Raw genomic sequence first — 27,104 nt, 5'->3', positions numbered from 1 at the left:
CCTCTTGTGGTTACTAGTGATATGACTCTGGGATTGTCTTTCCTCAGTTTGGCACCCACCTGGGTCGTTAGTCCAGGGGTGTTGCTATATAAACTTCCTGGATCCTTAGTCCAGTGCCTGGCATCGTTGTAATCAGATCCTTTCTGTTTGCTCCTGTCTGCTGGTCCTGGTTCGTGCAAAATTAAGCTTAGTCTTGCTTCTTTGTTTTTTGGTTATTTGCTTGCTCTTATTTTTGTCCAGCTTGTACTAAATGTGATTCCTGACCTTGCTGGAAGCTCTAGGGGGCTGGTGTTCTCCCCCCGGGCCGTTAGACGGTTCGGGGGTTCTTGAATATCCAGCGTGGATATTTTGATAGGGTTTTTGCTGACCATATAAGTCATCTTACTATATTCTGCTATTAGCTAGTGGGCCTCTCTTTGCTAAATACCTAGCTCATTCTTACGTTTGTCTTTTCCTCTTACCTCACCGTTATTATTTGTTGGGGGCTTGTATCCAACTTTTGGGGTCTTTTCTCCGGAGGCAAGAAAGGTCTTTCTTTTCCCTTCTAGGGTTAGTTAGTTCTCCGGCTGGCGCGAGACGTCTAGAACCAACGTAGGCACGTTCCCCGGCTGCTGCTATTTGTGGTGCTAGGATTAGATATATGGTCAGCTCAGTTACCACTGCCCTATGAGCTGTTTTTTTGTGTTTGCAGACTTAGTAATTATTTCTGAGACCCTCTGCCATTGGGGTCATAACAGTATGCCAGGCCAACATTGAATGTTTAATGCATTGCAGAAGTGGGATAATAAGAAAGGAAATTCTGAGGTTTTTTTTTTCCTCTCTTCCTCCCCTTTACCTCTGAGTGGCTTGTGCTTGCTGCAGACATGAATGTCCAGACCTTGATTACAAGTGTAGACCAGCTTGCTGCTTGTGTGCAGGGCATACAAGATTTTGTTACCAGTAGTCCAATGTCTGAACCTAAAATACCTATTCCTGAACTGTTTTCTGGAGACCGATTTAAGTTTAGGAATTTCAGGAATAATTGTAAATTGTTTCTATCTCTGAGACCCCGTTCATCTGGAGATTCAGCTCAGCAAGTTAAAATTGTTATCTCTTTTTTACGGGGCGACCCTCAGGATTGGGCTTTCTCGCTAGCGCCAGGAGATCCGGCATTGGCAAATATTGATGCGTTTTTTCTGGCGCTCGGATTGCTTTACGAGGAACCCAATCTTGAAGTTCAGGCAGAAAAAGCCTTGCTGGCTATTTCTCAGGGCCAGGATGAAGCTGAAGTGTATTGCCAAAAATTTCGGAAATGGTCCGTGCTTACTCAGTGGAATGAGTGTGCTCTGGCCGCAAATTTCAGAAATGGCCTTTCTGAAGCCATTAAGAATGTGATGGTGGGTTTCCCCATTCCTACAAGTCTGAACGATTCCATGGCGCTGGCTATTCAAATTGACCGGCGTGTGCGGGAGCACAAAACCGCTAATCCTCTGGTGGTGTTGTCTGAACAAACACCTGATTTAATGCAATGTGATAGAATTCAGACCAGAAATGAGCGGAAAAATCATAGACGTCAGAATGGGTTGTGTTTTTACTGTGGTGATTCTACACATGTTATATCAGCATGCTCTAAACGCCTAACAAGGGTTGTTAGTCCTGTCGCCATTGGTAATTTGCAACCTAAATTTATTTTGTCTGTGACTTTAATTTGCTCATTGTCTTCTTACCCTGTTATGGCGTTTGTGGATTCAGGCGCTGCCCTGAGTCTTATGGATCTGTCATTTGCCAAGCGCTGTGGTTTTGTTCTTGAACCGTTGGTAAATCCTATTCCTCTTAGAGGTATTGATGCTACGCCATTGGCGGAAAATAAACTGCAGTTTTGGACGCAGGTAACCATGTGCATGACTCCTGAACATCGGGAGGTGATTCGTTTTCTTGTTCTGCATAAAATGCATGATTTGGTCGTTTTGGGTCTGCCATGGTTACAGACCCACAATCCAGTCTTGGATTGGAAGGCAATGTCTGTGTCAAGTTGGGGCTGTCAGGGAATTCATGCTGATTCTCCGCCGGTGTCTATTGCTTCCTCTACTCCTTCGGAAGTTCCTGAGTATTTGTCTGATTATCAGGATGTATTCAGCGAGTCCAGGTCCAGTGCTCTGCCTCCTCATAGGGACTGTGACTGCGCTATAGATTTGATTCCAGGTATTAAATTTCCTAAGGGAAGACTATTTAATCTGTCTGTACCTGAGCATGCCGCAATGCGTTCGTATATCAAGGAGTCTCTGGAGAAGGGGCATATCCGTCCATCCTCTTCCCCTCTTGGTGCGGGATTCTTTTTTGTGGCCAAGAAGGACGGATCTTTGAGACCTTGTATTGACTATCGGCTTCTGAATAAAATCACTGTTAAATTTCAGTATCCTTTGCCTCTGTTGTCGGACTTGTTTGCCCGGATTAAAGATGCCAAGTGGTTCACCAAGATAGATCTTTGTGGTCCGTACAACCTTGTGCGCATTAAGCAAGGAGATGAATGGAAGACTGCATTTAATACGCCCGAAGGTCATTTTGAGTACTTGGTGATGCCTTTTGGGCTCTCCAGTGCTCTTTCAAGGAGCTTTGTGCCTGACTCTCCTGGAGTCGCAGAACCAGTTGGTATTCTTAAAGAGGGAGTTATCGTGTCAGCCATTTCTCCTGATTTGCGACGTGTGTTGCAGAGATTTCAGGCTGGTAGACCTGACTCTTGTCCACCTGACAGACTGTTTGTTCCTGATAAGTGGACCAGCAGAGTCATTTCCGAGGTTCATTCCTCGGTGTTGGCAGGGCATCCGGGAATTTTTGGCATCAGAGATCTGGTGGCTAGGTCCTTTTGGTGGCCTTCCTTGTCACGGGATGTGCGGTCATTTGTGCAGTCCTGTGGGACTTGTGCTCAAGCTAAGCCTTGCTGTTCTCGTGCCAGCGGGTTGCTCTTGCACTTGCCTGGCCCGAAGAGGCCTTGGACACACATTTCCATGGATTTCATTTCAGATCTCCCGGTGTCTCAGGGCATGTCTGTCATCTGGGTGGTATGTGATCGCTTTTCTAAAATGGTCCATTTGGTGCCTTTGCCTAAGCTGCCTTCCACTTCCGATCTGGTTCCTGTGTTCTTTCAGAATGTGGTTCGTTTACACGGCATTCCTGAGAATATTGTGTCTGACAGAGGATCCCAGTTTGTTTCCAGGTTCTGGCGATCCTTTTGTGCTAGGATGGGCATTGATTTGTCGTTTTCGTCTGCCTTTCATCCTCAGACTAATGGACAAACAAAGCGAACTAATCAGACTCTGGAGGCTTATTTGAGGTGTTTTGTTTCGGCAGATCAGGATGATTGGGTGACCTTCTTGCCGTTGGCTGAGTTTGCCCGTAATAATTGGGCTAGTTCCGCTACTTTGGTTTCGCCATTTTTCTGCAACTCTGGTTTCCACCCTCGTTTTTCCTCGGGACATGTGGAGCCTTCTGACTGTCCTGGGGTAGATTCTGTGGTGGATAGGTTGCAGCAGATCTGGAATCATGTGGTGGACAACTTAAAGTTGTCACAGGAGAAGGCTCAGCGTTTTGCCAACCGCCGCCGCGGTGTGGGTCCCCGACTTCGTGTTGGGGATTTGGTATGGCTGTCTTCTCGATTTGTTCCTATGAAGGTCTCCTCTCCTAAATTTAAGCCTCGCTTCATCGGTCCTTACAAGATATTGGAAATCCTTAATCCTGTGTCCTTTCGCTTGGATCTTCCGGTGTCGTTTGCCATTCACAACGTGTTCCATAGGTCTTTGTTGCGGCGGTACGTTGTACCTGTGGTTCCTTCTGTTGAGCCTCCTGCTCCGGTGTTGGTTGAGGGCGAGTTGGAGTACGTGGTGGAGAAGATCTTGGATTCTCGTCTCTCCAGACGGAGGCTTCAGTATCTGGTCAAGTGGAAGGGCTTTGGTCAGGAGGATAATTCCTGGGTGGTTGCCTCTGATGTGCATGCGGCCGATTTAGTTCGTGCCTTTCACGATGCTCATCCTGATCGCCCTGGTGGTCTTGGTGAGGGTTCGGTGACCCCTCCTTAAGGGGGGGGTACTGTTGTGAATTAGACTTTTTGGCTCCCTCTTGTGGTTACTAGTGATATGACTCTGGGATTGTCTTTCCTCAGTTTGGCACCCACCTGGGTCGTTAGTCCAGGGGTGTTGCTATATAAACTTCCTGGATCCTTAGTCCAGTGCCTGGCATCGTTGTAATCAGATCCTTTCTGTTTGCTCCTGTCTGCTGGTCCTGGTTCGTGCAAAATTAAGCTAAGTCTTGCTTCTTTGTTTTTTGGTTATTTGCTTGCTCTTATTTTTGTCCAGCTTGTACTAAATGTGATTCCTGACCTTGCTGGAAGCTCTAGGGGGCTGGTGTTCTCCCCCCGGGCCGTTAGATGGTTCGGGGGTTCTTGAATATCCAGCGTGGATATTTTGATAGGGTTTTTGCTGACCATATAAGTCATCTTACTATATTCTGCTATTAGCTAGTGGGCCTCTCTTTGCTAAATACCTAGCTCATTCTTACGTTTGTCTTTTCCTCTTACCTCACCGTTATTATTTGTTGGGGGCTTGTATCCAACTTTTGGGGTCTTTTCTCTGGAGGCAAGAAAGGTCTTTCTTTTCCCTTCTAGGGTTAGTTAGTTCTCCGGCTGGCGCGAGACGTCTAGAACCAACGTAGGCACGTTCCCCGGCTGCTGCTATTTGTGGTGCTAGGATTAGATATATGGTCAGCTCAGTTACCACTGCCCTATGAGCTGTTTTTTTGTGTTTGCAGACTTAGTAATTATTTCTGAGATCCTCTGCCATTGGGGTCATAACATCCTCCTTAGGCTTGAGGATATAGTCCTTAGTGATGATGTGTGTTTTGCCTCCATAGATGTGGAGGCGCTTTATAGCAACATCCCACATGATAAAGGCCTCCAGGCTACTAGTTTCTTTTTGAGATCAAGGGGCACACAGTTGTCCCGGCATAACCAGTGCATTGTTGGGCTACTTGAGTTTGTGCTCAAACATAATTTTTTTGCGTTTGGGGGTGGGTTCTTCCACCAGCTCAGGGGTACGGCTATGGGGAGCCCTTGTGCTCCCACGTATGCTAATCTGTTCCTGGGCTGGTGGGAGGACCTATCAGTTTTTGGAGAGGACGATGCCTTCTGGTGGAGGCCCCAAATATTATTTTGGGGTAGGTACATAGACGATGTGCTTGTGTTATGGTCCGGTGGGGTGTCGTCGTTCTCCAGATTTGTAGATGAGCTCAATAACAATGCTATTGGTCTTAGACTAACGTATGAATTCCAACGCGATTCTATCAATTTTTTGGATTTGAAGATCTCTAGAGGCAGTACTGGTCGGATTGTCACTGAAACATTCTATAAACCTACTGCCACCAATAATTTGTTACGCTGGGAGAGCCATCATCCCGTAGCTTTGAGGAGGGGTATACCGAGGGGTCAGTACCTACGAGTACCTTTCTCCTATGAGGAGAAATTGTTCAACCGATTCTGCCTTTTTCTGACAGGCGGGAGATTTAAGGGACAAATTTGTGGATAGGGGTTATCCGCTTGGGGTCCTTAATGAGGCTTTCAAAAACTCAAGTACTAAGGAGAGAGCCCCACTGCTTGTTAAAAAATCAAGGGAGAAAGATGGTAATGACCTCAGAATTATAGGCACTTTTGATAACCAGTCGCAGAAGGTCAGAAATGTGATCCTAAAACATTGGGAGATCTTAAAAATGGACCCAGCTTTACGTGATATTGTCCCAGATATACCATCTATCACGTATAGGAGAGGTAGATCAATTAGTGATCAATTGGTCCATAGTGCGTTTTTCCCTCAAAAAAAGTCTCCCACCTGGTTGGAGAAAAGACAGAATGGTACTTTCAAGTGTGGTAAATGCAAATTTTGCAAATATGTCTCGAGGAGCTGTACTTTTGTTAGCTCCAGTACCGGTAGAATTTATAATATGAGGCAATTTGCTAATTGCCGGACGGAAGGGGTGGTCTACCTGTTCCAGTGCAGCTGCCCTATGGATTATGTGGGCAAAACGAAAAGGGAGTTGCGCAGGAGGGTGGGCGAACATGTAGGAGACATTTTAAATAAAAGAGATACCCCTATTGCTAACCACATTTGGGAGGTACATGGTGGAGATATAAAATGCTGTAATTTTTCAGTGATTGAAGTGGTCACACCACCGGTTAGAGGTGGAGATTGGGACCGTTTAATCTTACAAAAAGAAGCAAAATGGATATTTCGGATGAAGAGTATGAAGCCACAGGGCTTGAATGATTTATTGCAATTTGGCTGCTTTGTATTAATTTTTGTCCACCCGTTCTTTCCATTATTGAGAACCCCTTTTGGAATACAAACCCATGACCCATTGTCCCGAGAAAGGGGTCGGTCTTTATCATTTTATTTTTATCTTTATTGAATTGACTCATTTTGTAGTGCACGTTCTAATAAATGGTGGGAGGTTTATGGTTAATAGTTTTTTTCAGCGTCGCAAAAATTGTGTTTTCATTGTAAAATGGTGGTCCTTTTCAGACAATATAGGCCCTTGAGTGTGGTTACACCTAGGAGTGCTAATATGTCGGCGTAATGCGGTACACTGTTGTGTTCTAGTTAGTGTCATTCGTGCTGATATGAAGCTATTGAGCCAGCGCAGAATGACACGCTTCTGCGTTCTAAATGAGAAATCTATGTGTGTTAGTGCGTCTGCGCAGTGTGGTACGCTTTTGCGTTCCAGCTAACGTCCGTCTTGTTGGGGCTTAGCTATTTAGCATGCGCCGATTGACACGCATTTGCGTTTCAAGTGAGAAGCTACAGAGCATGCGTGTAATGACACGCATTACCGTTCCAAGCGATAAACACTTATGGGAAGAAAGTGGCACTTGCGCAGACAGGAGTTCCATGTATTAGGGTTGGGACCTGGAAGTGATTCCAATTGCGGACATCGCAGGATACTGATTCAACATGAGGAGGAGGTTAGGTTTATAAGGCAGAGTGTATATGACATGCACAAGGCTGTTATGAACAGGTGGTTAAGGACGGATATTGTTCCCCACTACAATATCGACAATCTCCTCTGAAGTGATCTATCCTCTTACCTTTCACTCAGATAAGTTTTCTATTTCTCTAGTATGTCTCCTGATGAACTGACCTCAGAGAAACGCGTCGAGATAAGCATACTGAGACTAGCATTTTTCTGTGCTGTGTTATTTAGGACACTGTTGTGTCGTGTTATTTAAGACATTGGGGATTTGATGTAAATTACTTGATTTGCATGTAGGGGCTTTGGTGTATTTACACTAAGTGCTGTACGCTCGGCCTGCCTCTTTATATATATTTTTTGCCTATTGGCGGTCTTAGGGCTTACTAGGGCCAGACTACAAGAGCGGGGGCGCCATTTGCGCAGGATATCTAGGGTGCCAACCCCCGCAGGCAGGTAGTGAGCATCTAGGCACAGTGTATTTGGTTATAGGCCGTTTGGGGTTATGTGCAATTATAGTGCGTGTCATTGAAAATTATTACAGCACTTTTGCACTTTATTATTACCCAGTGCCCCTTTTATAGGGTATATTATTTGTTTGTCTGTTTGATTGCTCTGCTGTTTGTCTATCTTCTCTCACTTGAGGGTGTTTTAGGGTGAGTTAGGGGAGCCTACGTTGAGCGGGGGCGCCATTGCGCAGGTTTTCATAGGGTGCCAACCTCCGCAGCAAGGTAGGGGCTAGACAGGGTGATAGTAGGGACTCCATGCACCCTGTATCTTTTTTACAGCGAAACAGTGGACGTTTTTTAGGTCGTGATTGTTGTTTTTATCTTTAAATACAATAAATGTTATGTTTTATTATATAAGTATTATCTGATATTTAGTGCTGTAATTCGGTGAATTATTTGTCTCTTTTGGGCACTTTGATATATATTTTTTCTGTGATATTCTGTTATATAACACCGAAACATACCTCCGACCACATAATACTCTACGGATGAGTAACTGAATGCAGAAAATTTTTTCAATGCTCATTGGGAGTGTTATATGCCACCTAAATGTACCACAGAGCACATAATAGTATATGAATCAGTAATTGAATATATAAATATTTTTAATGCTTTTTTTAGATTGTTATATTTCATACAAATGTAACCCAGACCACTGAATAATTTATGGGTGAGTAATTTAACCTAGCAACATTTTTGAACACTTTTTTGGAGGGTTATATACAGTGGGGGAAAAAAAGTATTTAGTCAGCCACCAATTTTGCAAGTTCTCCCACTTAGAGAGTCAAAATGAGAAAATAAATCCAGAAAATCACCTTGTCTGATTTGGCAAGATTTATTTTGCAAATTATGGTGGAAAATAAGTATTTGTTCATTAACAAAAATGAATCTCAATATTTTGTTTTATATCCTTTGTTGGCAATGACAGAGGTCAAACGTTTTCTGTAAGTCTTCACAAGGTTGGCACACACTGTTGATGCAGTGATGTTTTGGGCCTGTTTCTGGGCAACATGGACTTTCAACTCCTTCCAAAGGTTTTCTATGGGGTTGAGATCTAGAGACTCGCTAGGCTACTCCAGGACCATCATATGCTTCTTACGAAGCCACTCCCTCATTGCCCTGGCAATGTGCTTGGGATCTGAAAGACACATCCACATTTCATCTTCAATGCCCTTGCTGATGGAAGGAGATTTTGCACTCAAAATCTCACAATACATGGCCCCATTCATTCTTTCATGTACATGGATCAGTCGTCCTGGTCCCTTTGCAGAGAAACAGCCCCAAAGCATGATGTTGCCACCCCTATGCTTCATAGTAGGTATGGGGTTCTTTGGATGAAACTCAGCATTTTGCCTCCTCCAAACACGAAGAGTTTTGTTTCTACCAAACAGTTCTAGTTTGGTTTCATCAGACCATATGACATTCTCCCAATACTCTTCTGGATAATCCAAATGCTCTCTAACAAACTTCAGACGGGTTCAGACATTTACTGGCTTAAGCAGGGGGACACATTTGGCACTGCAGGATCTGAGTCCCTGGCAGTAGAGTGTTACTGATGGTAGCCTTTGTTACGATGGTCCCAGCTCTATGCAGGTCATTCACTAGGTCCCCCCGTGTGGTTCTGGGATTTTTGATCACCGTTCTTGTGATCATTTTGACCCCACGAGGTGAGGTCTTGCATGGAGCCCCAGGTCGAGGGAGATTATTAGTGGTCTTGTATGTCTTCCATTTTCTTATTATTGCTACTGCAGTTGATTTAATCACACCAAGCTGCTTGTCTATTACAGATGCAGTCTTCCCAGCCTGGTGCAGGGCTACAATTTTGTTTCTGGTGTCCTTTGACAGCTCTTTGGTCTTCACCATAATGGAATTTGGAGTGTGACTGTTTGAGGTTGTGGACAGGTGTCTTTTATACTGATAAGTTCAAACAGGTTCCATTACTACAGGTAATAAGTGGAGGACAGAGGAGCCTCTTAAATAAGAAGTTACAGGTCAGTGAGAGCCAGAAATCTTACATGTTTTTAGGTGACCAAATACTTATTTACCACCATAATTTGCAAAATAAATCTTGCCAAATCAGACGAGGTGATTTTCTGGATTTGTTTCTTCATTTTGACTCTCATAGTTGTGTTCTACTTATGATGTCAAATACAGACTTCTCTCATCTTTTTAAGTGGGAGAACTTGCACAATTGGTGGCTGACTAAACACTTTTTTCCCCACTGTACCACTGCAACTCCAAAGCACGTAATAGTATATGGATGAGTAATTGAATCCAGATTCATATTTGAACACTGTTTCAGATTGTTATATGCCACCAAAATATACCACGGAGCACGTAATAGTATATAGATGAGTAATTAGATATAGAAACATTTTTCATTGCCTTTTTTGAGTGTTATGAACCCCAAAATGTACCACAAAGCATGTAATACTCTATGAGTGAGTAATTGAATTCAGAAAGTTTTTGCAATGATTTTTTGGAGTGTTATATGCCACCGAAATGTATCACAGCGCACGCAATACTACTCGTATATGGATAAGTATTTGAATACAGAAACATTTTTCAACACTTTTTTGGACTGTTATATAACACCAAAATGTACCACAGAGCACATAATACTCTATGGAGGACTAATTGAATACAGAAACATTTTTCAATGCTTTTATTTAGTGTTATATTACACAAAAATTTACCTCAAAGCACGTAATACTCTATGGGTTAATGATTGAATCCAGAAAAACTTTTTTTTGGAGTGTTTTGGCACCAAAATGTACCACATATCATTTAATAGTATATGGATGAATGATTGAATATAGAAACATTTTTCAACATTTTTATAAACTGTTATATAATATAAAAATGCACAACACAGCATGCAATAGTATATGGATGTGTAATTAAATACAGAAAAGTGTTTCAATGGTTTTTCGGAGTGCTATGTAACACCAAAATGTACCGCAAAACACGTAATTGTCATGTCGGACGCTGTTCACACTAGGGCGTCCGACAGACCGCAGTAATTCTACTTACGTCCACTACACACTCAGTGGCGTCGGCTAGATTTTATCCGGCTTGCTCGGGGTTAATCTAGCTGGTAATCAGGTTGGAGGCTGGGTCACGCCCACGGCCTTTAAATAGTCGCGCTGGTCTTTGGGCGTCGCCGATTATAGCTTGTGCTTTATGCCTGGTGATTCCGGTCTGGAGTGGTGGTCTTGTTGTAGGAATATCGTATCTGGTGGTGTATAATCCTTTGTCATATTCCTCCTTCCTATTTGTATTTGTTTTGCCCTGTGCACATTATAGTGTATTCCTGTGTGTCTGCGGCATGGTGCGTTTTTCAGTTTTCCCTGTCTGTGCTTTCTGTGGGGATTGGTGTGTGGTCTCTTCACTGGGTGGCGGGTGGTGGTTTCAGCTTAGGGCTGAATCAGGAGTCAGGGTCAGTCCTGGTGGCCCAGACATGCACACCTTTAGTGTAACTTCTGGGAAAGGGACAGACAGGGTTTCCCTAGCCTGAGGGATATCACAGGGGCCCGGGTAACCAACCTTAGTCTACCCAGTTCCCCCGTGACAGTAATACTCTCTGGGTGAGGGATTGAATCCAGAAAAGTGTTTCAACACTTTTTTTTTGCCTGTTTTATTGCACAGAAATGTACCACAAAGCACTAAATACTCTATGGATGACAATATAGTAAAGTTATTCACCCCCCTTCAAAACAAATATGGTCAACTGCCGCAGCTGTAAATTTAGATACTGATTGCAAAGACCTAATTCCTGCCTATAGACTGCATTTGGCCACTCTCTTTGCTTCTGCAACGCTCTCTCCCTCCCTAGGTAAAATGCAGAATGTATCTGAAACAGCAAAGCACAAAATTATCCCTTATATATCCCTTTTATAGACCCTGATGATGTCATACGGCCAGCCAATCACAGTATTGCCACTATTAAAATGGATATGGCATTATAGTGTCTCGCAGGCAATCCCCACAAGCTTATTGGCTGTGTAATAGGTGCCAAACGTGGGGTGGGGATTCGAGTTGGAAATCAAGCACTAGCTAATGCTCTCCTAGTGCCAAGCACATCCGAACACCCAGATAATCGAGTGATATCTGAGTATCACTGAGCATGTTTAGTCATTGATATTAACCAGCAAGAAGAGAGTGGAAGGAGAAATATCCAGTATTGGGAGATATATCAACAATGATAAGAAGAAGCAGAGGGAAGAAGAGTAGGTGGGAGAAGGAGAGTCCATGGATTTTCCTTTGATTTAAAAGGTTTAGGAGCAGGTTAGCAGGTTAGCAGAAGAGGTCAGGTGAGGGAGTAAAGTGGAAAGTTAAATATATGTTTGTACATTCTTTGTGTATTTCTAATTTGCACTTAGCAAGCTTCAAGAAGCTGCATGCTTTGCATGCATAAACAACACTTACCTTACATCTAAAATCAGAATTTTAAACTTATTTTCAACTTTGCTTTTCGTTCGATAGCTAGAAAATCATGTCTAGCCTATGTAACATATATACAGTGTTTTGGTTCAATTTTCTCTTTAAACTCTTAAACTCTTACATGCGCTAAGCTCTCTTTATTGATATTCGCCTTCAGCCACTTTTCTCTTAAAGAGGCTTTTATTTTGTTTTTGTAAGGCTTCTTGAGCATGTAATGAAAAGTTATATAGCTTTCTAGTGTACTTTTTAAAGAAGCACTCTCACAAAGTTTTTTATTCATTAAGTGTGTGTATATATGTATAATATGTACTGTGAGTGCCTACTGCTGCTCTCTGCAGTGTCCAGCAACATTCTGCTCTTCTACTCAATGATGTCACTGAAATTTGGACTGGCCATCTCTATATGTGAGATGGAAGTCTCTTTTATAATTAAAGCCTATGGAGCCTCGTTCTGACACTCCATAGACTCACATTGTAAAAGTCACTTCCGGGTAACAAGGAGCACAGTGTGATCCGGCCAGTCTGCTAAGAGGTGAGGAGCAGAGAATACCGGTGCTGGACACCAGAGAAAGCAGGTAAGTGAGTATCTTATTACACTCACACTATATTATATGCATCTACACACACATTTAATGAGAAAAAAACTTACTGAAGTATTTTTTTAAAGACCCATGAAAACTATTTAATGGCTTTATTCTTATTTGTGAGCTGAGATACAGAGTTCTATAAAAACTTAAAATCATAAATGGTTTTGTGTTTGCTTAGGTCAATTTTGTAGAATTTTCTATTGTATCTGTGTTATTTCACTGGTGCTGCTGAGGGCAAGAGTTCTCTTATGATCCCTCAGTATGCCATTTCTACAATACAAATATGGAAACAGGTATATATAGCAAGATGCATTAAAAATGACTATTGAGCTTCTTGCATAGAATAAAATCACCAATTTGTTAGAGGAAGTCTTGATATCCCTTCTAGAAATGTATACCATTAATTGGTAAATGTGGTAGGACAGCACAGATGCCACTCTGTTTATTTGCCTATGGTTTTTAAAGGGAATGTATCACCAGGAAATTACCTATTGTTGAAATCAAATTATTGTGTGAAATGTATTTTTAAAAAATGTTTTGACGATGTTGGTTTTTATTTTTCTGTATTAAAAATAAAAAAAACGAATTCTTGAAAATTTTCCACTGGCCACTGAGGCTTTTATTTTAGACTCTTTAACTTCTTGTTGTTTCAAGAAACAACACGTGTACATTAGCCACAATAAACCGACCATGTCCCTATATTTTGTATTGAGGCATCTAATGAGGCTATGCAGAGGGTTACTGTGACATCATCTATTGTGGTTGATGGATCCTGTTTTATCCTGGTTTGTGTATAGCGGTATTAGATGTAATTGTTTTTCTGTTTCTGAAAATATGGAGCCTAGCAGAAAACTTCTAGAAAGGACAGGAAGATTGAGTCTAAAAAGATCCAGGAGCTAGTGTAAAAATTGCAAGATTACTTTTTTTTTTAATAAAGATTGTAATGTGAAAAAAATGCAATAAAAGTTGTTAAAATACATTTAACACAAACTTGACATTCATACTGACATTTGTGTTTCAGTAAATGCCTTAATTTTTCATGAAAGAGCACTTCTGGGCCTGTTTTTCTGTGACCACTACATAATGCCATTCCTCTGTTATTCCTCCTAGAAATGTATGAATAAATAAGGACTGTTAAGGCTGAGTCACACATAACGATATCGTTAACGATATCGTTGCAACGTCACGCTTCTGGTGACGTAGCAACAATCCCGCTAACTATCTCGTTATGTGTGACAGCGACCAACGATCAGGCCCCTGCTGGGAGATCATTGGTCGTTGGGGAATGATCAGGACCATTTTTTGGTCGCTGATCACCTGCTGTCATCACTGGATCGGCGTGTGTGACACCGATCCAGCGATGTGTTCACTTGTAACCAGGGTAAATATAGGGTTACTAAGAGCAGGGCCGCGCTTAGTAACCCGATATTTACCCTGGTTACCATTGTAAAAGTAAAAAAAAAACCAGTACATACTCACATTCTGATGTCTGTCACGTCCCCCGGCGTCCACAGGGTTAAAACTGCCTTCGGCAGGAGCGCTGCTAATGTGCTGCTGAGAGCTTCCCTGCACTGACTGTGTCAGCGCCGGCCGTAAAGCAGAGCACAGCGGTGGCGTCACCGCTGTTACTGCCGGCGCTGACACATTCAGTGCAGGGAAGCTCTCGGCAGCAGTGCGTGCATTAGCAGCGCTCTTGCCGAAAGCAGTTTTAACCCTGTCGACGCCGGCGGGGGACGTGACAGACATCAGAATGTGAGTATGTAGTGTTTTTTTTTTTTTAACTTTTACAATGGTAACCAGGGTAAATATCGGGTTACTAAGCGCGGCCCTGCACTTAGTAACCCGATGTTTACCCTGGTTACCCGGGTGCTGCAGGGGGCTTCAGCATCGTTGAAGACAGTTTCAACAATGCCGAAGTCGTTCCCCTGATCGTTGGTCGCTGGAGAGAGCTGTCTGTGTGACAGCTCCCCAGCGACCACACAATGACTTACCAACGATCACGGCCAGGTCGTATCTCTGGTCGTGATCATTGGTAAGTCGTTTAGTGTGACTTAGGCTTTACCAGTTGAGGGTCTGTCCTTATACACTCCGAGACTATTCAGTCAGTGCTGCCAATATCACGCTGTGTAGGAACACACCTCTTTGATATGGGGACTGCTAATGAACGGTATTCATACATGTTCAGGAACAATAGCAGATGAACAGCACAGCACAGATTTCTTACAGAAGATGCTCCAGAATTACTATTTTATGGGAAATGCAACTATTACTAAAACTGGCATGTCAATGGCAGTTTAAGTTATTCTTTAACCTAATGGACCTATCCGTTAAGTTATAAGCGTTTGTTATTGGATTAGGCCAAACAGATTGATATGATCAGTGTAAGACGTACACTATTTGTTTTTACAGGTGTTATTAATAAAGAAATGTGTTTTTGTCCTTTGTTGTAAATCTTACAAAAATAATACTTTTTCTTACCTTTAGCAAATCTTAATGTTCATTGTGAGTAAGCAGTGCAAAGCGCATTGCCTTGAGGTACACTGATCAATTTCTTGTTTGAAACAATGCTTGTGAATGATGTAAAAATCTTTCGTCTTTGCCTGTAAGATCAGGTTCTCTGTATTTGTCTTTTTTTATGTTTTCTCTCTTTATAAATATTGTACATCTTATTATTTATCAGTCTTTCTTTTTTCTTTAGGTATAAAATTAGCACCGTACAAAGTTTGGTTTTCGGTGAAAATTAACAGTCTGTCGGCATCACCAGAAAGAACGATTGAAGCGACTTGCCCTGTTTTAGTAAGTATGAATGTAATACTCAATTCTAACACGTAATGTGACACAGCAATTAATTAATGACAGAAAAGAACACTAGTTTCCTTTTACCTAACTGGGCATATTGATGTCAAGTCTAAGAGGTGGAGGGTTCCCGCTCTTAAAACTCACTTTTTTTGAAAAAGCGGAGAGCATCACATATGAAACAGTTATGGCTTGATCCAGACCCTCCATGGTCACATATTTATATGAATAATCTATTACCCCTATACAATACCAGACAGTCCCAGTTCTGATATATAAATGATCTGAAGAGGTTCAACCCATTTTGTAGCAAATTTAAAAACAGATCACTTACTACAATGGTATAAGGGGGCAATTTCTCAAAATATGAATTCGATTTAGTGCATAAAAAAGCAGTTTCATTACACGTCTTTTATTTACAATAAGTTGTGACTTTTTGCTTTTTATGCCACTTTACAATGTGGATGTGAATGTGGGCATGGTTAGCTTGGCACACAGGCCAGATTTACAAGTGAGGAGAAAGGAATGAACTGTCATTGGATACCGCCGATTGACTGTTGTAGTCTCCAGATTATAGCAGCCAGTCACAGACCCAGAAGTCAAATGGCTGAAGAACAGGATGTTACTTGATTTGATTGAATCTGCTGAGATCTGTATTTGCCAAATCACATGGATTTTACTCAGAATTGCATAATAAATGTAGGATATAAACAAGAGAATAAATACTCACCTCACTTCTCACCTTTCCCGCCACCTTGGCAGTCCGTCAACCAGTCCTCTGCATCTCCTCACTTTTTCATTTTCTCTCTTTGGAATCTTCCGTCCGGGCCATGACTTCCAGCTGGACTATACCTCTGACATCCCTGGGTGACAAGACCTCAAGAAGGGATGTCCGAAACAACACAAAATAAGGGGCAACATCAAGGACAGAAAATATAATCTATAAGTAGTTGGGTAGCAAAAAATGACTGTACACATGGTTACATGTTACTAGCAATAAAAAGTACTCACAATATGTGTTTCTAAAAGCACAAGGCTCACACTATCACATAGCCCAATGAGACATATCGATAAAGGTAAAAAAAGCAAGAGCAACAAAAAGATAAACATGTATGTATATAAAGTGACAAATGCTTACCCATAAAGTACTGTCCCTGTGTATGCCTGCAGCCCCAAGGTGCGTTTCACGTGGGCTTTCTCAGGGGGCTTTGTGAAAAAATGACTGTATTTATGAGAGTTAAGTCTTACTCTTATCTTTAAATGTTGAAATCTCTTATAAGATACATTTGGGCACAATGTATATAAAAAATGATGCAATCCTCTAGCTTCTTCTTTTTCTTAAAGTTTCTTGTATTAAAACTGTCCCAGAAGAAGCAATGACCTTGTAGCCCAGAGCAACCAATCACAGTCCATATTTCATTTTCTAAATTGCCCCTAACAGATCCAACATGTGCCTAATGGGTTGCTGTGAACACCAAGACCACTTTTTCACTGAGACAGTTGACGTGAGGTGTTTTACATCTCCTTCTTGTCTTGACCTACATGCAGTATATGGTTTATGCTGTCACACCTTACTTTTCATGATTTCTTTTTTCCTCTGCTACTGACCTTGCTTCACTTTGTATATTTTTTATAATATCACTTCAAATTTCCCAGCGGGTTTAATGTTATTGCTTCTATTTTTTTTCTTATCATACTTTCTTGCTTGGCGTCTAAATAACCGAGAACATTGGCTTCTCCTTGTAGGTGATTATTTCCTCCTAACACCTATCATTTCTCATATATTAGAGTATGGCATTTTGTTCTACATTTATTTCTGGCCAAATTTGCATATGTAACTAAAGTTGTATTTCATTTTGAACTCACAGAGCTGGATTTAAAGGTGACATATTACATTATAATTAGGAAGGTGTGAGCTGTAGATTTACAGCAACGATCACATTTTCATGTTAGTCTCTTACTGTTTTATTTAACGGTTAAGTCTAATTAAAAGTACTGCAAAGGCTAATACTGATCTGTTTCAGCCATTAGAATGGATAAGACTACTTGACATTCACTGTCAGTGAACCTTCTAGAAGAAAAGTTTCATATTTTGTGCATCACCACAAGTTACAAAAAGTAGAATTAAATAAAAAAATATAATATGTGAATATCAACATCAACACATCTTGCTTTCTTGATGTATGCAATCTTTTCTACATCTACAAAGGTTCAGGTGCTCCAGAGAAACAAAAGATTATTTACTCGTTCTGCAGCATTAGAATCCATTCTTGCTTTATTACAATTTGTTTTGTTATTTTGGATGCTGGTAATATAATGATTGATGTTCTGAAAAGAAGGTCAATGTGACAAGACATGATTAATCTCACAAACCATTCAAGCTGAGCTACTATATTACATAAGAGGGTCTTATTTGAAGGAGAATTGACATTTGGTAAAAAATAATTCAAAATGAATCTAGAATAAGTAGAGTTAAAGGAGTTGTCCCACAAACAAAGTTCATTATAGTATCATCATAATCAATAGATCATGGAAAATAATAATTTCAATAATTGGATTTATTTAAATAAAATGTTCCTGTGCTGAGATAATCTTATAAATGTGTCCCTGCTGTGTACTGTGTAATGGCTGTGTAGGACCGTACAGGGACATGGTCTGGTACCACAGCTCCTGGGTGGGGGAGGAAATAAAAAAGTATACAGAAATTAAAGCTCAGGTTCGCAGATAATTCTTTCTTTGAGGTAAAACATCTTTTAAAAGCAGGCAGTGTAATGTTTTATCTCACAAAAAAAATCAGCTGCGATTCCCTGGTGTCCTGTCTGTATACTCTTTTGATTCCTCCCCTGCCCAGGATGTTATGATCAGAACATGTCCCTGTACGGTCAGACACAGCCATTACACAGTAAACAGCAGGGGCACATTTATAAGACTATTTCAGCACAGGAACATTTTTTAAATACATCCAATTGTGGAAATTATTATTATTCTAAGATGCATTGATTAAAATCAGCTTTAAAACTAACTTTGTTTGTGGGAAAACCCCTTTAAGTGTTTTATTGGTTATTTTCCTTATATGATTTATAGTTGCATGATAACATGGGTCAATTGGCATTTTTCTTCACAGAAAGGGTTTATTCAGATGTCTGTTGTTCAAATTTGTGTTTTTTACGGATACAATTTATACCCATCTTAGTCCATGGGGTTATTCAGATGTCTGTGGCCAAAACAAATCTAAGGGACCATGAAAGATATCGGACAACACTCAGATGTCATCTGTGTGAAATGTGCATACTTTTTTTATTTTCATGTTTGTGTGATAGGGGACGCTTGAAAAAACTTCCTGTATGACAAAAAAATTATGAAGTTCTAATGGTAAACTCTGACCCACTGACCAAATACCGATGAAAAACTGTTCAAAAAGACTGATGAAAACCTTTCCATTTTTTGCGAACAAGAAAATTAATTGATGGCTGAATAAGCCCTAATTTTCATTCTTTTCTCGTAATTTTGGGAGTATTTGCTTTTTGATTTAGGCTTGAGCTATTCTGAGATAGTATTACCAAATGATGTCATCAGAGAACTGATGGATGGTCATATCACACTTTCTGTAGTAGTCTAGTGATGTCATCAAAGACATTATGGAAATTGCCCTCTCACCTTCTGTTGTAAACCTTTATTAGTAGGGATGAGCAGACAAGTGGAAGTTCGGAACTCTACCCAAACTTGAACCTGAACCCAAACCTCATTGAAAACAATGGGGATCCGAACTTTGCAACTGGAAAGTTCTCTTTCTCCTCATGAATTTCCCACAGAACTCCGAACATTAAAATGGACTTTAGGAAACAGTCCGTGTTCAGAGTTTAGCCCTGTATACTAAGTGTCTGGTATGAACCTCGAATGTTTAAATTCGGGTTCACTCATGTCAAACCTCAAGCATTGTAGAATTGCCTCCTACCACAGTGAAATTACCTATTGAGAAATTATTTCTGGTTTCATATTTACATCATATATTTGTCTTTGTTTAAGGTTTACAGTGGGAAAAGCTCCTTAAGTCTACATTAAATTGAGCTAAATTCAGAGTCTAAGGGTATGTGTCCACGTTCAGGATTGCATCAGGATTTGGTCAGGATTTTCCATCAGTATTTGTAAGCCAAAACCAGGAGTGGAACAATTAGAGGAAAAGTATAATAGAAACACATGCACCAATTCTGCATTTATCACCCACTCCTGGTTTTGGCTTACAAATACTGACATAAAATCCTGACCAAATCCTGATGCAATCCTGAACGTGGACACATACCCTAAGGGTATGTGCATACTGTTTTCTGAGGTGGTTTTAGAGCAACAACTGAGAGAAAACTGAGCGGAAACTTGCCAAATCCTTCTCAAAAACTCCAAACTCCTCATAAACTTGAGAATCTCTTCTCTTTGTGTGCACATACCATAGGGTTGGGTATGCTCACACTAAGCTTTTTCAGCTATTTTTGAGTGCAATCATTCCAAAATCTTAGCTAAAAACTTATTCAAAAACACTTGGAAAACACTTCTGCTTCATTTGTGTGGTAAATCCACTTTGCTGTTCATATGAGGAGCTTCTGGTGCTTTTTTTGCCTGAAGAGCTTTTGAAAAACTCTTGAGAGGTGAATGAGAGTTCATACCACTTATCTGAAGAAGATTCTGAAAGAAACATGTCCAAAGTAGGCACTGTCCAAACAGAATATTGCAAAAACGTTTTAGGGAAAAAGAAAACTTCCAGAAATCCTAAAAAAAAGTATTTTAACAGCTTGATGAAATCTTTCAGGAAAAGAAAAATGTCTCCAAAACATTCCCCAAAAGAGAGTTTCCTTAAATGGTTCCTGCTTGAAAACTTGTGTTTTTTTTAACTCACATTGTGAGCATACATTGACATTGACGTATGTGACATGTAAACAATAATGGATTTATATGGCAGACATTTCATGGAATTTTGTGATATGTCTGGTAAATGGATGCCATAATAGTCAATGGGAGATAAATGTCATTCAAGTATTTTTGGTTTTGCAGTAAATTGACATATATCAACCAGACATAAACCGAAAGAACTGTCTTTTAGCCTCCATAAATCGACTTCTATAGACACTTTAAACATGTACGTCAGGAACTCATTCAGCATACCTGCTAAAAGTAAACCAGAAACCTGATGTGAACAGGCTGTAATACAGTAGCAATCAAAGGATGCACTTCGCTGACATTATCAAAGTACCCTTTACATCCATTGAAGTTGACAGTTGGTAGCAAATTAATAGTTATATGGTAATGTTCATGAAAGTTTCGTTCTTTAACCTTTAGAATTGAGAGTCCTCAGTGGTTGATACCTTTTAATGGCTAACTGAAAAGAAGGTAACAAATTGCAATCTTTCGAGACTTCTCAGGTCTCTTCATCAGGCACAGACTAAAGCAAATTCTGAAGAATCACATATTTATACACAACACAGCACAAAACTGTCATTATGGGAGAGTGATAAGTGAGAAACAGTTGTGTCCATAAATATTGGAAAGTTCCTAGATTAGGAGTGAATGTTTTGTTGTCCTCTGATTGGGGTCTGGTTCTGTTATGATGACCCCACATGGTCTGAAGTGCAAATTCCTTAATTGATGTAAAAAGACATAAATCCATGCGACACATTCATTCCTGCAATAAGTGTGTCAAAGGTCGTCATAAGTTTATACTCACAGATTCTCCTGTCTTTCTTAGTTTTGAAGCTACCTTTCAATACAAGTAATTTCAGGTCCATGTGCTATGATCAGGCATACAAAAATGTTTGGTCACAGGTAGATCCATTCTTTTTTCTTTTATTGTATGGCAGTGAGAATTTATCCTTGTTCTCAGTTTTTGCCCTGTCTCCCCAACATACAGACCCCCAGTTGGACATTTAGTACAAATAATTAAGTACACCACATTAGATATGGTGCAGCTGAAGGTACCTGGGATCTTGTAGTCCTGATGTGAATTGGGGATCTTTATCTTCTCCGTGGTCATTATAAATGGACAGGTTTTACTTTTTTCCTGGTTGCAAGGAAAGGTTCCTGCAGCTGTTAAGCGTGCTCAGCAAAACACGAGCAACTAGTACACTTGCTCATTACTAGAATACAGGTTAATTAGTTTCTCAAACCATCATGTAATTCAAAAATCTGCATAATAAAGGGACAAAACCCATGAAAGTATTTTTTTTTTTAAACAGCTATTATTTTTTCTTTAAACTTATACATTCAAAGATAATGACGTCAACAGAACTAGTTTCGGTTCACTAAATATTCTATCAACACATAGTCAATCGTTACTAGATTTACATATTTCTGAAGCAATTTAATGAATAAATCCTCCAGGTAATCCGGAGTGAAGTAATCCAGAATCCGTGAAGTGACACAGACCAACATTTCATGGAGACATCGTAGAGCAGGAATTGGTGGATTGTAGATTACTTCACTCTGGATTACCTGGAGGATTTATTTGTTGAACTAGAATTGTGGCCCGATTCTAATGCATCGGGTATTCTAGAATATGCATGTCCCCGTAGTATATGGACAATGATGATTCCAGAATTCGCGGCAGACTGTGCCCGTCGCTGATTGGTCGAGGCAACCTTTATGACATCATCGTCGCCATGGCAACCATTATGACATCTACGTTGATACTGTGCCCGTCGCTGATTGGTCGAGGCGAATTCGCGGCAGACTGTGCCCGTCGCTGATTGGTTGAGGCAACCTTTATGACATCATCGTCATCATGCTGTGCCTGTCGCTGATTGGTCGAGGCCTGGCGGCCTCGACCAATCAGAGATGCAGGATTTCCAGGACAGACAGACAGACAGACAGAAAAACCCTTAGACAATTATATATAGATAGACTGTGGCCCGATTCTAACGCATCGGGTATTCTAGAATATGCATGTCCCCGTAGTATATGGACAATGATGATTCCAGAATTCGTGGCAGACTGTGCCCGTCGCTGTTTGGTCGAGGCAACCTTTATGACATCATCGTCGCCATGGCAACCATTATGACATCTACGTCGATACTGTGCCCGTCGCTGATTGGTCGAGGCAAATTCGCAGCAGACTGTGCGCGTCGCTGATTGGTCGAGGCAACCTTTATGACATCATCGTCGCCATGCTGTGCCCGTCGCTGATTGGTCGAGGCCTGGCGGCCTCGACCAATCAGAGACGCGGGATTTCCAGGACAGACAGACAGACAGAAAAACCCTTAGACAATTATATATATACAGTCAAAAACAGCAGACATGTCCATTTCCATAACCGCTGAAGGACAATCACTCACCCCGACTGTAGCTGCTAAATAAGTGGAGGCCTGAGAACACTTGCCATGGTGACAGAGGAGGAAGAAGCAGCAGATGCAGTTGATGAGGCGCCCGATGGTTCGCAAGGCTCGCTAGGCCGCATTTTAGAGCAGTGAGATTCCCAGACTAAAACATGTTAATCGCAAATGCGTCAGTTCATGCATGTAGTAGTCAAAGTATTGGAATGTTTGCCTCTACTGAGTTGGCAGATAACGTGAGTTGGGTCATCCTTTTCAGTCTCAAAAAAGACCCAGGCTAGGCAACCCTTGCCACCCATGCGAACTGCAGACCTCAACTGATGCTGGCACAGCCAGATGTCAGGACTCTGAACATTTTTTACCATTTGTGCCTTACTGCCCTTTTCCAACATGGCGTCTTTGGTCTCATGTGCACTTGTTTTCCTGCTATAGAACTCCACCCCAGCCTTCAGTCTGTGCTAGATTATTCTGCTTTGCATCCAGCTCCTGATTACTCCCTGGCCTTGCACCTGCACCTGCTCCTGTGAACCTGTGTTGGAGATCCTGCCACTCTGCTCTGAGTTCCTGCTGCATACACCAGTGTTCAGTAATCCTCCTTCATCTGCTGCTCGTGTTACTTCCATCTGCATTTGCTGGACATGTAAGCTGTTTGTTGCTCTGCAAAACCTGAGACTATTAACCAGGCCTCCCTGGTTGAGCTAAGATATGATTTGAACTGCCTATAAGCTTATCTATCTGCTTCTGGACTAAGTCAATGATCTATTCGTGTCAAGTTTCCTCAAGAATAACTGTGCTTCATAGACTTTCTCTTTGTTTGCATCTACCTCTGAAGTTTCCTATTGACTGCTAAGCTGCGTTTATTATTTGCACCAAGTGTTGTGGACTTGAGTTTCTCTCTGCACCTGTTTGAATCACGGTGTGATAATATAAACTTTACCACTTATAAAACTGTGTCCTGTTGTCTTGTTCCACGCAAAGAGTCTCCTGAATTATCCCCTATAATTATTACAGGATAATCTAGCCATAAAAAAAAGGAGACTGCTGGAACAATGACTGCAGAGAGCAGATTAGAGCAGGTGCTTTCCATAATTAGATCACTGCAGAAAGATGTGGAAGGTCTGCAAAAGAAGTTTGGAAGCTTTGGACACAATCAACAAGTGTTTGGACAGACTTTGCAGGACTTAAGCAATCGCATGGCAGCCCAGGAAAACAAACTTGCTGGCATAGAGTCCCAGTATGGATGGGCTTTTCAGGACATAAGCACGCAAATAGCTGCACAAGTGACTTTACCCTCTGGGCAACCGCTACCAGCTAGCCCACCTAAGTTGCCCCCATTCAGATTTAATGGTGATCGCGACAAATTTCGTGGCTTTGTGAATCAATGTATGCTATATTTTGATGTGCATGCTGACCATTTTCCTACTGATAGATCCAAAGTATTGTGTGTAATAATGCTACTGACCTCACGAGCGCTCGCCTGGGGGAATCCGATGATTGAGTCTCGTGACCCACGGTTAAAGGACTTGGATGATTTCTTGGCCGCTATGGCATTAATGTTTGATGACCCTAATCACCGTGCAACCGCTGAATCTGCTTTGTTGTCTTTACACCAGGCTAAACGTTCTGTTATTGAGTATGCCACTGAATTCAGGAGATTGGCGGTAGATACCAATTGGGACAGTTATGCACAATTGCCTGTTTTTAAAAGGGATCTGTCTAGTATTATAAAAGATGAACTAGCTTGCTCGGAGTCACCACAAGAACTAGAGACATTTATACAGCATTGTGTGCGCATAGACATTCGCCTTACTGAGCGTAGGCAGGAGAAATTTGCTGCATATAACCGTATTTCTAACTTTTCCCTTACTTCCAAAGAGCCTGCAGGTAAAACATCTCGGGAAGTGGAGGCGGTGCCCATGCAAATTGATTCCGTTCAGAGACGCGAGATCAATGAGCGCCGGGAGCATCGCCTTCGTGAAAGTCTATGTTTCTACTGCGGCCAGTCTGACCACTTCTTGATCAATTGTCCTAAGTGTCCTAGATGGCCTAACAAGGTGCTAGCAGCAATAGGGGAGTATGACAACTGTGATGATGAATCTGACATCTCTGAATGTAGCCTGCCTTTAAACGCTGTATTCCATTCACTTTCTATGACTTCACCCCCCAAGGAGCTGAAGGAAAAGAACTCTCACTGTTCTCTCCCTATTAAGATCCTGTGTTCAGGACAGTGGATTTCCAATTCAGCTATGATTGACTCTGGTGCAGGTGGCAATTTCATGGATATCGCATTTGCCAAGGAACATGGTATTAAAATCCAGCAAAGAGCCTCTCCAATTACCATGGAAACAGTGGATGGGTCACCTTTAATCTCTGGGTCTGTGGATCAGGAGACCGTACCCCTTGAAATTTTGTTGGAGCCTAATCATCAGGAGCAACTTTCTTTCTTGCTAATTTCTTCTCATTTTCCTGTGATTTTAGGCATTCCTTGTTTGTGTTCTCGGAACCCAATTATCAACTGGGAGACAAAGGAGATTATCTTTCCAACAAGGAGCAACTCAGCGTTAACAGAAGCTGTCCTTGAGTCCACGGCTACGGAACCACATGTACAGGTATTTTCTTTACCTCCAACATATAAAGAGTTCTCTGACCTCTGTGACAAGAAGAATGCAGATCAGCTTCCTCCACACAGGCATTATGACGGTTCCATTGAGTTGCTTCCTGCGGCAGATATTCCTTTTGGTCACGTATACCCTTTGGCGGCACCTGAGCTTCAAGCCTTAAAGGAGTATATTGATGAAAATGTGGCCAAAGGCTTCATACGTCCTTCTTCCTCACCAGCAGGGGCACCCATTTTTTTGTAAAGAAGAAGGATGGGACCCTGAGACCCTGTGTTTACTATCGGGAACTCAATAAGGTAACCGTACGAAACCGTTACCCTTTGCCTCTGATTCCTGAATTACTGGAAAGAGTCCGCCATGCTAAGGTGTTCTCTAAGCTGGATCTTCGGGGCGCTTATAATTTGGTGCGTATTCGTCCAGGGGATGAGTGGAAGACAGCATTCAGATGCCGGTATGGACACTTTGAATCTCTTGTGATGCCCTTCGGGCTTTGTAACGCCCTTGCAGCATTTCAACACCTTGTTAATGACATCTTCAGAGATTTGTTGGACCAGTTTGTAGTGATCTGTTTGGACGATATACTAATCTTTTCTGACTCTCTACAGGAACATGAAGAACATGTCAAAACTGTTTTAAGATGTCTGAAAGAGAACCAACTGTATATCAAGCCGGAGAAATGCGAATTCCATCGTTCTGAGATACAGTTCTTGGGTTATATCATCTCTCCCCAGGGGCTGAACATGGAATCTGGTAAGATTCAGGCTATCCTTGACTGTCCGGCCCCCAAGAACGTTAAGGAGGTCCAACGTTTTATTGGTTTTGCAAATTTCTACAGATGCTTCATTCGAAATTTTTCTGATATTGTCCGTCCCATTACTTCCTTGACAAAGAAGGAAAAGCCCTTTAAGTGGTCATAGTAACATAGTAACATAGTTATTAAGGTTGAAGGAAGACTTTAAGTCCATCTAGTTCAACCCATAGCCTAACATGCCCTAACATGTTGATCCAGGGGAAGGCAAAAAAAACCCATGTGGTAAGAGTAATCTCCACCATGGGGAAAAAAATTCCTTCCCGACCTGTTGTGAATTTGCTTTTTGCTCCCTCTAGTGGTTACTAGTTTTTTGACTCTGGTTTTTCTGTCATTCCTTTTATCCGCACCTGGGTCGTTAGTTAGGGGTGTTGCTATATAAGCTCCCTGGACCTTCAGTTCAATGCCTGGCAACGTAGTTATCAGAGCTAGTCTGCTGTGCTCTTGTCTACTGATCCTGGTTCCAGTTATATCAGCTAAGTCTGCCTTTTGCTTTTTGCTATTTGTTTTGGTTTTGTATTTTTGTCCAGCTTGTTCCTAATCTATATCCTGACCTTTGCTGGAAGCTCTAGGGGGCTGGTGTTCTCCCCCCGGACCGTTAGACGGTTCGGGGGTTCTTGAATTTCCAGTGTGGATTTTGATAGGGTTTTTGTTGACCATATAAGTTACCTTTCTTTATTCTGCTATCAGTAAGCGGGCCTCTCTGTGCTAAACCTGGTTCATTTCTGTGTTTGTCATTTCCTCTTACCTCACCGTCATTATTTGTGGGGGGCTTCTATCCAGCTTTGGGGTCCCCTTCTCTGGAGGCAAGAAAGGTCTTTGTTTTCCTCTACTAGGGGTAGCTAGATTCTCCGGCTGGCGCGTGTCATCTAGAATCAACGTAGGAATGATCCCCGGCTACTTCTAGTGTTGGCGTTAGGAGTAGATATATGGTCAACCCAGTTACCACTGCCCTATGAGCTGGATTTTTGTATTCTGCAGACTTCCACGTTCCTCTGAGACCCTCGCCATTGGGGTCATAACAGTTTGCCAGGCCAGTATTAA

The 27,104-nt window shown here is 41.6% G+C and overlaps 1 protein-coding gene across 2 annotated transcripts in view; it reads left to right on the top strand.

Moving 5' to 3' along the window:
• Positions 1 to 27,104, top strand: part of CFAP47 (cilia and flagella associated protein 47) — an 816,247-nt gene that overhangs the window by 479,139 nt on the left and 310,004 nt on the right. For both annotated transcript variants that reach the window (XM_077296700.1, XM_077296701.1), the window contains exon 52: positions 15,224 to 15,321. In XM_077296700.1, the coding sequence (XP_077152815.1) occupies positions 15,224 to 15,321 (98 nt within the window). The remainder of the gene's footprint in view (positions 1 to 15,223; positions 15,322 to 27,104) is intronic.

This window comes from Ranitomeya variabilis, chromosome 3 (genome assembly GCF_051348905.1).
Source record: "Ranitomeya variabilis isolate aRanVar5 chromosome 3, aRanVar5.hap1, whole genome shotgun sequence".
NCBI classification, from domain to species: domain Eukaryota; kingdom Metazoa; phylum Chordata; class Amphibia; order Anura; family Dendrobatidae; genus Ranitomeya; species Ranitomeya variabilis.
The sequence above is the reverse complement of the archived record's forward strand: the minus strand, read 5'-3'. Positions and strand labels throughout refer to the sequence as shown.